The following is a 12,925-nucleotide window of genomic DNA, read 5'->3' as shown; positions in this document are numbered from 1 at the left end:
TGTGTCACTACTGTGGTATGTTGTGCTATGATTCTATTACATATATTATTTGTCACTGCTCTGGAAATATTGATATTTGAGATGAATTAAGGTGTCACTTACTTAATAAGTTGGGCATAAATTTCATGACGTGGTTGAATAATTTGTAAGACTTTGACTTAGCAAATACTTTCTTGGCGGGTACTTTTAGCTGTGAAATGTTGAAAGAAGATTTGGAATATTTCAGACTTGTAAATTTAAGATTTCTGTATCAAATATTTAAAACTTCTCAATTACACTATTATGATTTGCTTTGTACATTTATACAACTCTTCTTTAATGTTGATTGTGTTTTAATTGTATTTATTCTTTTTATGTAATCTTGGAGGACATAAAAGGAATAATAATAACTTAATAATAATAATATAGAAATGAAATCATTCTTTTGATTTGATGTCAACAGGGGAATTTCTAAGAATTTTAGATGTTTGGAAAAATGATAAAACATGAAGCTATCTAAAAATTTAGAATTTGTGTATAATGTTGCATTTTTTTATTGCTGCTAAAAATACATAGCTTCAAGCTGATATCCTTTTGTAGTTTCTGACAACATCAATATTGACAGAGGGGAGATAACTCATAACTAGCCATTACAGTTTTCTTTTCACAACTTTGAAGTGACATTGTGTATTAAAAAATAATTAATGAAACAAAGACATAAACAAATTTTAAAGTTTGGTGCAAATTTTAAACGCCTAATATTTCAAATTTGGGCAACAATTTAAGTGCATCAATAGAAAATATAGGAAAATGTTTATACAATAACTGTTAGCTTAAGAAGCACAATGGGTAGTAGTTTCATGTATGAGTTTGCTGGGTCAGAGGGGAAAATGCAAAGGTTTAATTTGATTTCTTCTAGATTTGTATATCCTATTTAAAAAAATCCTTTTTTAATTTGACTGGAAAATCTTTAAAGTAAAAGATATTTGTAAGATAAATGTATCTAAATTAGTTATGTAATATTTTGATGGTGACTTGTTAAATCTTTCTGTTATAAAATAAGACACCAGGTTCATTAATCATCTACCTCAGTTAATAGTTCAATTACAGCGTCATGTTGATTTTATTACAAAGAGGACAATTTTGAAAATGATTTCCATTCTCCCATTGTCATACTGTGGGTTGGAGACCCTGAACACCAATAATGTCATGATATTCAATGATGGGACCAATTTTCTTGTTTGTAAATGTAAAAAGTCAATGACATAGCTGGAATTTATAGATAATACAAAGATGCTATAACATGAACAGAAATACAGAGAAAGGCAGAAGAAGATAAAGATAATATTCCTGTATAAATTGTAGTAAATTCCTTCCCAAGGGGAAATGTGAAACCCTAAGGGCAAAAAATTCACATTTCAGTAAATCATCTTTAATCCTTCTATCCCTGAAATTTGAATCAATTTGATAAATTTTAGTCCCCTACTTAGAGCTCTGTGGATGGGGAGCATATAATTCCTAATTTTATGTAAAATTTTATTAAAATATGGTTCAGGACTAACCAAAAAATCCCCAGCATATCCAAAGTCCAGTAAACATTACAAAGAAACAAAATTCTGTGAAGTGTGCAATTGTCTTGTAGGTATGGAAACATGATGTGTTTTAGTGTTACTTTAATTACAAGTTGTGCATCTGAGATCGCAGTTGGGAAAGTTGACATCATTGCATGTCTTCAAAGAGAGTAATCTAAACCAAATTGGTGAAAGGCACATTCATTTTCAGCAGAACAATACAATCTAGGTTTGTTTTTCAGTTTGAAGTTTGCTTTTGTGCTATGAAGTAAATGTTTGATTCATTATCATGTTCTGTGCTGACAGGCGTGTCTCAAACAGGGGCTTTTAGCTGTTGATATTGTTCGTATTGCCTCTAAAGCTTAGAAAAAATTATAGCGAGTTGAACTTTAAAAATGTTGAATTTCACTGAATTTGCAAATGGTGTTGTCTACTTTTGTTTTTAAATCAATTTATTACTACTGTCTGGTTTTATTACCAGCATTTCTTGAAATAAGTTTTGATTCATTTTTACAAATATGCTTAAAAATGATTTATTGATTGACAGGGTTTAATGTCTGTGTTAATACTATTTAAAAACTAACCTTCTGCTTCTAATTTGGTCTTTGAACAACAAAATACTTCACTATCAAACAAATATTCATATTGTATTTCACTAGTATGCATTTAGTTATATTTGGTTAGTTTCCCCAGTATTTCTGTAAGGGGAGATAAATCTATTTCTTTTTCAATTAAAATTCAAATATACTTGTTTAACTTTAACCTTATTAATTTAAATCTGAATAGAATAATTCCTTAATATCAATATAACATTATCCCACACTAAAAGCAAGAAATTTATATGCAATAATGAGTTACTAGACATCTAGCTGTAAATACATCAGTAGCAGCTGTACAATGTAGTATATATGTACTATATGTGATGTCTACCTACAAAGATTCTTTGAATAGATGATTGGAGTAGAAATTGCCATCAGTATTTAAAAAAGATGATAAAAGAATCTATTCGCTCCTATTCCAAATCAAATAAACGAGATAATGGCAGAAGGTTAGAATTATCGTGTAATGACACAAACCAACTTCAGTTTTATGTTTAAAAGAACAAAATAGTCTGAAGGCTTTTATAAACTCCTGTCTCAGGTGTGAATAACTTCATAACATTTTTGTGGAATAATGACATATTAGCAATAACAAAACAAAAGATTGACGAGAAGGGAGATAAATCTGCTTTTAATTATCTATGTAAGGCAGCATACAGCCTTAATGGAATGAAGTATTAGTATGAGAAGATATGTGAAATTTATTTAGAAATGCAAGTAAAACTTTCACAAATTAATTTTACAGATATAGGAAGACAAAGTTGTGTGTAGGTGTGTTTATGTTTCTTTAAAAATTCAGTTTATTTTAAAATTTTATTGATTGCTTTGTGTTAGAGAAAAAACATTTGAAATGCTTTTATGCTATTGAAATTAAATGAAAGGCTACACTATCATTTTAATGTATAAGTGAAATCTGCTGAAACAAAATATCGGTCTTAATTTTTTTTTTTTCAACATGGAAATTACCATTGTGGATTATAATCAGATGATTCTGTTTATAACAAATATTTGTGTAAATTTGAATATTGCATTAAAGCATGAAATGTTTTCCTAACTGTAATAATGCGAAAACACAGAGTAGAAAACTAACGATTACACTGCCACTATCAGAAACTAATGGTTTGAAATGTTTGCAAACAAATTTCTGACTACAATTTTGTTTGATTATTTGGTCACTATGTCTCCAATCTTTATAAAAATAATGCTGTAGTGTCTTTGTGTACCACTGGGTAGAGGATGGTCTATAACAATACAAATCATATTAAAGATTTTGTATGATTTTCTTTTGAGTGGTCTGAGTGTGGATGAACTTGTACATTTTGCAATTTGTAAGTTGGTACAGTCTGTATGTAGTTCTTTTGAGTGGAATTAATGTGGAAAAATTGTACAAGTTCATTTATGCCACAGTGATAAATTTTGTCCTTGATTTTTCTGTTGAAGAAAATTGATATTTTTAGTGTTGATTTACAAATAAGTATCAGTAGTGAATTCTACCTAAATGTAATGTCTTCACATGACTTTGAAATGTACCACATGTATATTTTTGTGAGTTTGTGGTAATGTTGGAGTATAGATAACATATGTGCTAATGTACAGTCATAATATGGTAGTTTTTTCGCTGTGGTGTCTCCAGTTGATCATTAAATTTATCTGGTACTATACACCTCATTTAAAGACCCAAGGTTCATGTGGTGGTTCCAATTATCATTGAATATCCTGTGTCATTTGGCAAGAAGTTTACAATTTCCTCCAAGTTGCTCTATATGAAATGTGATGGACCTTTCTTAAAATGTTTTGTAAGCTGGTCACCAGCTATAATAATTTAATGTTACTCTTTGCTTTACATATTCCAAAGATACAGAGTACACAATTCGCCTAATATTGAAAGCAATACTCTTGGATGTTGAAGATGTTTCATTAATTTGGTTTCATTTGGAATTGTGTTGTTATATACCTATACAGTTAGCTGGATTAGAACAATCACGGAATCATCATCTTATCCACTTATACAGCTAGCTAGATAAGAACAATCATGGCATTGTTACGTTATCTACCTATGCAGCTAGCTGGATAAGAACAATCATGGAATTGTGTTGTTATATACCGATACAGCTAGCTGGATAAGACCAATTATGGAATTGTGTTGTTATATACCTATACAGCTAGCTGGATAAGAACAATCATGGCATTATTATATTATCTACCTATGCAGCTAGCTGAATTAGAAAAATCATGTTCTTGTCGAGTCCGTCGTAAGTCAGTCGGTCGGTAGGCTTCGAGTCCGTCGTCGGTCGGTATTCGTTGTGTCCGTTGTCGGTTAGTCGGTCGGTAGGCGTCGTGTCCGTCATCAGTCAGTCGGTCGGTAGGCGTCGAGTCCGACGTCGGTCAGTCGGTCGGTATTCGTCGGTCAGTAGACGTCCAGTCCTTCGTCGGTCAAGAAAAGGAAAGTAACAATAAATATAGTAACAAAGAGTAACATTCAATAATAGGAGGAACTGAAAGACAAGTACTGCCAGCCAAGAAAGAGAAGTAACTGAAAGCGGAGTATCAAGTAGTTAGAGCAAAGTTACAAAATTAAGAAACGAAGTAGTACAGACAATAAAGGAAATAACCTGAAGTGTAAAATAAAGTTTTTACAGCAATAAAGATATGCAAAGTAACTGGAACGAATCACAAGTAGTAACAGGCAATAAATGAAAGAAACAATGAACGTTGAGTAACAAATAGAAAAAGTCAATAAATGGGAGTAAAATGGAACAACAAGTAGTAACATGATATACAGGAAAATAATAAAGTTTACAAACAAGTAGTACAGGCAATAAAGAAAAGTAACACATACAACTCAAGTTACAAGTACTGACAGTGATAAGGAAAGTTACTGAATGTATGTCCCTAACCAGTTTCCCCAGGCCCGTTGAGCGTGCCACAGGGTACCGCCGGCCAGAGATTCGTCGTGGGTTGTCGTCAGTAGTCTGCTCATCGCCCTCTATCATCAGCACCAAATCACTCTGTCCACATGGTCCCTTTGATCTGTATTAAAACAATGGAAATATTTTACAAGGGGGGACAACTCAACCAAAACTACACATATACATAAGTATATATTACATATATATATATTAAGATATAAAGGTTGGATTCAGTATTGAGAAACATATCGAAATAACTTTTCAAACTTGAAATATGGTAAACATGGCAGTACTCGCAAATACTGAACATTCTACCAGTTAATTAACATGGCAGTACTCGCAAATACTGAACATTCTACCAGTTGATTAAAAAACAAACAAACAAAAACAAAACAAAAAAAACAAAACAAAAAAACAATCATTTCCCATTGTGTGTGTAAAATTTGCATTTTGATACGATTAGAAAATGGAATTAATATCAACCATACGACCTCTTACGTGTGAATGACTTTGATTGATGAAGGTTTTACAGATTGTACATATTTCTCTTTGTGGAACCCATTTCAATACTTTCAAAATGTGAATTTGCTGAAAATACGACGTTCACAACAACATTTATATCAATCTTTATAATAATTATATACGTAATACATGTGTAAGTTGCTGAGAAGTAACAAATTTGACAGACCTTATCCACAGAGGCAGCTCGTCCGGACATTTTTTCGCTAATGAAAAATGCGCCCAATTTTTTCACTGCAGCAAAACGTGAATTTTTAAATGTATCCGATTGGCTGTCATTATGTACGAAAGATTTCATTGGTCATTGTGATAAAATGACCAAGATATTCCTACTCGGTATATAGATATATAATATACGTTTGTGTATATAACAAATAAATGGACACGCTTTAAATTCTGGACACAATATAGTGCCTTATATTAAGCAGATATGCGATACCAATATAATCTATATATATGGTGAAAATAAAGAGACAGTTACAGAGTACATGTTTGTAACTAAAAGAACACAAAGACTTCAAATTGTAATCCGCACTATATGTATTACATATGTGTGTGTGTGTGAGTGTGCTTGGAGAAATTATGAGTAGATGTCACCGATTTTCACTAATCGTCCCAGTTACATGTTACATGTGTGGTATACACAATATGTCGACTGAAACATTTTAAAAACTAGTTTCAACCTCGTCGTGCTTCTTTCAATTTGGTATGTCTGTAAAGAATCTGTCTACACATCTTTCCCAGTCCGTCAGTTAATCTTGTTTGTACATAACAAACTACCTATGATTTATCAATCTACATTGTAGATTAATAATTTGAATAAGTCATTATAAAGCATACTGCACTGTTGTCAGATTGGTATAATAACAGATCCCCACCCCACCCCAACCATAACCCCTGCCCCATCCCTCTCCTCACTCCTCCTATGACACTTAGCTCATCATTATATATTTAATTATCACGTCTAATAAGCCACTAGTCACTGTTTGGTTAGACATGTTTTTTATGACGCATTATTATACATTAAAAAATACATGTATATTCTATAATGTCTTTGGATATCTTTAACATTACGATTTGTGTGTGTTCATGATATATAAATACGATAGGATATGGAAAGGATATATATATCTAATATATTTAAATGTTGGAATTCTATGTGATTGTAGTTTGATTGAATCATTCTTAACAATAACCGTTTTCATTTTCTAGTTTTCCAAAAAGTTTTCAGACGACCTTTCCAGTAGATGGCATTCAGTGACGATTTACACGTATCGAGAAATAGAAGTTTGTCGACTAATACATTTAAATCAGTGATATAAGACTCCGATTTGAGCAAGAGACTTGTAACAAATATCCTCGAAATGTTGTATGCATTCCCAAGTACATGTGTCGTTTTATAGCTACTGTAACTGGTATGAAAATGCCGACAGTTGTTTCAATCGCCACACAATCTGTCAATTTAGAGAGCGTGCCAGCAGGACGCTTCAGATGAAATGTGTCTCCAACCTATATTCTCTTTCTCCTCCTTCACTCCCTTGTTCCCATCATTCTTCCTCCCTGTTCCCGTTGTTTGGTTCGATTGTACCGGTAACGATTTATACTTAGCTCAAATATTGTACAACGTCTCTGACGCCGATACAATTTGTATACATCACGTCGTACGAATCATGCTTTACTCAGAACACCTGCCAAAATTCAGCACGTGCACAGTAACACACCTGTCAAACTTGTCCAATATCCATCACGTGCTTCTCAGCAGAAACGTATGCGTGTTACATACGTCTCTGTTCTCAACAAAGCGCACTGTATGTAATAATAACTCGTGAATAACATAGCTGAGCATAAAACCATGGAAAAATGGATTTCTAATGCGGTATCATTTTCCGTCCCTCCATCCATCCGTCTGTCCCATTTCTAGAACAGGTCTTGCTTTCAGTGCAACAACTGAGGTGGGGGCATCAATCGTGCCCCCGATCTTCCATATCCAATTTATCGGATCTACAGTGGTGATAAGGACCGTGAAAGTCCGGCAAGAGGCTCTGAATATCAACGTTCATGAAGGAGATGTATGACTCTAAAAACGGAAATTTCTTCAGAGTACGTAGATAAAGGGAACTGGGGTCATAATCACTTGATAATATTTTAAAATACATTGCAATTACCGTATTAGGAACTACAGAGAAAAGAACAGGAGTATGTTATAAGTTTATATGCATGTGACGATGAAAAGATGATGATATCGAACTGCTGATACCCAGTATGATCGTGAAAAAACATAGTAACACAATAACAGTTATGGTTGCGAGAAAGCAGAAAAGATTGGAAGGGGACAAATATAAGTTGAAGAGAGGCGTTATTGGGTGTCTGGAGGATTATTATGGAATTGTTGACCCAACCCATCCTTCTTACTACCCATTTACTATTTAACATTTGATGTTAGATCAATTACTGATTAAATTACTTCAAAATCCGGATATATATATATACTATTTTGAAATTAGTATTTTGTTTATTCTTACTTATAGGTACATGTATTTTATATAGAAAGATAACTTGATAGCAGTGAGACTTTTTCTGTAACTCTTCCCCATAAAGCGATATATATTTTCCCGCTATTTTTTCCCGCCAAGAAATACAGCATCTAAGAAAATGGCAAAGAGGTACCTAATGGGAAATTACCCATGATTCCTAGACAGTCGGTTTACGGTGAAGTGATAGTCCATGATACGTATTATAAGGATTTTTCCATGTTTGGCCTCATTTTGTTCAGATTTACACCAGGATCACGAAAATATACCATATGTAATTGTGGGGAACTAGAAAATTCCCCACAAACTGAACGAACCCCATAACGTTGGTCCTAAGACTGCTGAGAGTTCCCCCCTCCCCCATTTCTCTCTCTCTCTCTCTCTCTCTCTCTCTCTCTCTCTCTCTCTCTCTCCAGCATTACCTAGTATGAAACTTAATCTTCTTCGTTGGAGACGTTCGGACGTTTCAAGCTTACGATGCGGTATACGATGAGACAAACTTCAGCTTTACATTCTTATTTGAACCTCGTTTATGTGTACAGTATTTTTCACACTAGATTGAACATCAAGATCAACTTGAACCCGTCGGATTTATTACAGATAAGTTACTCAACCGAAGTACTGTAGCTATTTCGTTCTTATCCCCAAGATTGCACAAACTTGAAAGCGTATACATTAATGTATGTATGTATTCATGAGAGCGCATATATAAATGTACATGAATTCATTTTTCACTCAAAACTTCGTCTGGCATTCTATTTCAGTCTTGCGCTCTATTTCAATATTAAGTTTTACGTTTCACATATGATTTGTCATTCTACTCCTTGTTTTCAACCTACATCTTTTTTCCTGTTATCCAGCATGACCGTTCAGCTTTGTTTCTCAATGTTGCGCTAACGACCATACCTTCACACTATCGTTAGGGCTCTGTACGAACGATTAACCTGTCCTTGATGGTAACACCAGAATATAGACGATGTTCTATCCGTAATAAAGTTCCGTTCATATCAACTTCGTATAACTGTTGTACGAAATTTTCAGTTCTGCTGTCCAGACTTACTTAATGAAAGAAACAAATATTGCTTTTTATAGCAATTCAGCTAATTACTACAACTCATGTCCTGGTATGTTTAATGGACCTTTAATATTTCCCGAATCTTTAGCGCTATTCCCCGATACCAGTGACATCTAGCTATTCCCTCTATAGTCTGAATCAATAGTGTTGTTCTAAAGTATTGTCCTCTAATGTTTCCCTCTGTAATCCGATTCTAAAGCTTTCTCATCTGATATGGACGTCTAACATTTCACTCCATAGTCCGAACCTCTAGCGCTATTCTTTGATAGAAACCTCAAAAATTTCCGAGTGTTATTTCTAATAAAAACCTCAAAAGCTTTCTATATCTCCTTGTAATCCTTATCTGTGGCTTTAATCTCTGGTATACATCTCTTATGTTTCTCCTTGTAATCCGTATCTGTGGCTTTAATCTCTGGTATACATCTCTTATGTTTCTCCTTGTAATCCTTATCTGTGGCTTTAATCTCTGGTATACATCTCTTATGTTTCTCCTTGTAATCCGTATCTGTGGCTTTAATCTCTGGTATACATCTCTTATGTTTCTCCTTGTAATCCGTATCTGTGGCTTTAATCTCTGGTATACATCTCTTATGTTTCTCCTTGTAATCCTTATCTGTGGCTTTAATCTCTGGTATACATCTCTTATGTTTCTCCTTGTAATCCTTATCTGTGGCTTTAATCTCTGGTATACATCTCTTATGTTTCTCCTTGTAATCCGTATCTGTGGCTTTAATCTCTGGTATACATCTCTTATGTTTCTCCTTGTAATCCTTATCTGTGGCTTTAATCTCTGGTATACATCTCTTATGTTTCTCCTTGTAATCCGTATCTGTGGCTTTAATCTCTGGTATACATCTCTTATGTTTCTCCTTGTAATCCTTATCTGTGGCTTTAATCTCTGGTATACATCTCTTATGTTTCTCCTTGTAATCCGTATCTGTGGCTTTAATCTCTGGTATGCATCTCTTATGTTTCTCCTTGTAATCCTTATCTGTGGCTTTAATCTCTGGTATACATCTCTTATGTTTCTCCTTGTAATCCGTATCTGTGGCTTTAATCTCTGGTATACATCTCTTATGTTTCTCCTTGTAATCCGTATCTGTGGCTTTAATCTCTGGTATGCATCTCTTATGTTTCTCCTTGTAATCCTTATCTGTGGCTTTTTCTCTGGTAAACAGACTATCTATCTGTATTTTCTGTTGCAGACCTCTCGCGTGTCCTTCTATATTCAAAATTTTCTGTTAGGCCACTAATATTTGCCTCTTTTTGTCGGAATTTCTAGCATTTTTCTCTTGTATAGACTTGTTGTAACGAATGTTTCTACTGTTTCTCTCTACAGTCCGAATCCCTTCGTTTATTTTCTGGTACCAACTTGGAACATTTCCTTCTATTGACGAAACCTCTATTGTTTCCCTCTAGAGTTGGAATCTCTGGAGTTATTTTCCAATATAGACATCAAACGTTCACTTGTACAGTTTTATTCTCTAACGTCTAATAATAACCTCTGTCTGAATGTTTGTTTTATTTTGTATCGACCTCTAACGATAGCCTCTATTGTTTTATTCTCGTGTGTAGATCTCTAACGTCGATATTTTTTAGTCTAAATCTCTTGCTGTAATCTCTTGTGTAGATCTCTAACGTCGATATCTTTAGTCTAAAACTCTTGCTGTAATCTCTTGTGTAGATCTCTAACGTTGATCTCTATAGTCTAAATCTCTTGCTGTAATCTCTTGTGTAGATCTCTATATTCTAAATCTCTTGCTGTAATCTCTTGTGTAGATCTCTATATTCTAAATCTCTTGCTGTAATCTCTTGTGTAGATCTCTAACGTCGATATTTTTAGTCTAAATCTCTTGCTGTAATCTCTTGTGTAGATCTCTAACGTCGATATTTTTAGTCTAAATCTCTTGCTGTAATCTCTTGTGTAGATCTGTCTAAATCTCTTGCTGTAATCTCTTGTGTAGATCTCTAACGTTGATCTCTATAGTCTAAATCTCTTGCTGTAATCTCTTGTGTAGATCTCTATATTCTAAATCTCTTGCTGTAATCTCTTGTGTAGATCTCTAACGTCGATATTTTTAGTCTAAATCTCTTGCTGTAATCTCTTGTGTAGATCTCTAACGTCGATATCTTTAGTCTAAATCTCTTGCTGTAATCTCTTGTGTAGATCTCTAACGTCGATATCTTTAGTCTAAATCTCTTGCTGTAATCTCTTGTGTAGATCTCTAACGTTGATCTCTATAGTCTAAATCTCTTGCTGTAATCTCTTGTGTAGATCTCTATATTCTAAATCTCTTGCTGTAATCTCTTGTGTAGATATCTAACGTCGATATTTTTAGTCTAAATCTCTTGCTGTAATCTCTTGTGTAGATCTCTAACGTCGATATTTTTAGTCTAAATCTCTTGCTGTAATCTCTTGTGTAGATTTCTAACGGTGCTCTCTATAGTCTAAATCTCTTACTGTAATCTCTTGTGTAGATCTCTATATTCTAAATCTCTTGCTGTAATCTCTTGTGTAGATCTCTAACGTTGATCTCTACAGTCTAAATCTCTTGCTGTAATCTCTTGTGTAGATTTCTAACGGTGCTCTCTATAGTCTAAATCTCTTGCTGTAATCTCTTGTGTAGATCTCTAACGTTGATCTCTACAGTCTAAATCTCTTGCTGTAATCTCTTGTGTAGATTTCTAACGGTGCTCTCTATAGTCTAAATCTCTTGCTGTAATCTCTTGTGTAGATCTCTAACGTCGATATCTTTAGTCTAAATCTCTTGCTGTAATCTCTTGTGTAGATCTCTAACGTCGATCTCTACAGTCTAAATCTCTTACTGTAATCTCTTGTGTAGATCTCTAACATTGATCTCTTTAGTCTAAATCTCTTGCTGTAATCTCTTGTGTAGATTTCTAACGGTGCTCTCTATAGTCTAAATCTCTTGCTGTAATCTCTTGTGTAGATCTCTATCGATATCTTTAGTCTAAATCTCTTGCTGTAATCTCTTGTGTAGATCTCTAACGTTGATCTCTACAGTCTAAATCTCTTGCTGTAATCTCTTGTGTAGATTTCTAACGGTGCTCTCTATAGTCTAAATCTCTTGCTGTAATCTCTTGTGTAGATCTCTAACGTCGATCTCTACAGTCTAAATCTCTTACTGTAATCTCTTGTGTAGATCTCTAACATTGATCTCTTTAGTCTAAATCTCCTGCTTTATTCTCTTGTGTAAACCTCTTTAAACTCGACCCGTTTTGACCGAATTTCTAGCTTTATTCTTAGGAATAGACTTTAGTGTTTCAATCTATAGTCCTATTCTGTAACAGTATTCTCTTGTATAGACCTCTAAAGTTTCTCTCTCTCTAGTTTATTCTCTTCTGTAAATGTTGACCACGTTAATCCGATTCTCTAGCTTTATGGTCTGGTATAGACTAGACATCTAATGTTTTCCTCGAATCCGCGAATCCTTCACATTTACCAATTGTGACTGCAAGGAACGACAACTCTAGTAGAGATTGGCACCACCCTACTGCGATATGCCGTGGCTAGTGTTGGACCTCTACTTTTTCCGTGACAAAGTATGTCTGACATGCATTGGTTTCTCTGTTTAGCCGTTAAACACAATGCTAGTGGAATTCGATAAAAATGAAATTTCAGACTGGTTCATGCTTCTTCTGTAACAAAAATCAATCGATACTCAGATGTGCCATTTACCAATACACGTTTTTTTATTTATCTTTTTTAAATATTGATAAT

The 12,925-nt window shown here is 34.0% G+C and overlaps 1 protein-coding gene across 1 annotated transcript; it reads right to left on the bottom strand.

Moving 5' to 3' along the window:
* Positions 1 to 9,503: 9,503 nt before the first annotated feature.
* Positions 9,504 to 12,037, bottom strand: LOC132561843 (periaxin-like). The gene is made up of 2 exons (XM_060226552.1): positions 12,010 to 12,037; positions 9,504 to 10,405 (listed from the first exon to the last, which is right to left on the bottom strand). The coding sequence occupies exons 1-2, from the start codon at positions 12,035 to 12,037 to the stop codon at positions 9,504 to 9,506; spliced, it is 930 nt and encodes a 309-aa protein (XP_060082535.1).
* Positions 12,038 to 12,925: the final 888 nt, after the last annotated feature.

This window comes from Ylistrum balloti, unplaced genomic scaffold (genome assembly GCF_031769215.1).
Source record: "Ylistrum balloti isolate Yb309-2 unplaced genomic scaffold, AGI_CSIRO_Ybal_v1 Utg369668, whole genome shotgun sequence".
Taxonomy (NCBI): Eukaryota; Metazoa; Mollusca; class Bivalvia; order Pectinida; family Pectinidae; genus Ylistrum; species Ylistrum balloti.
The sequence above is the reverse complement of the archived record's forward strand: the minus strand, read 5'-3'. Positions and strand labels throughout refer to the sequence as shown.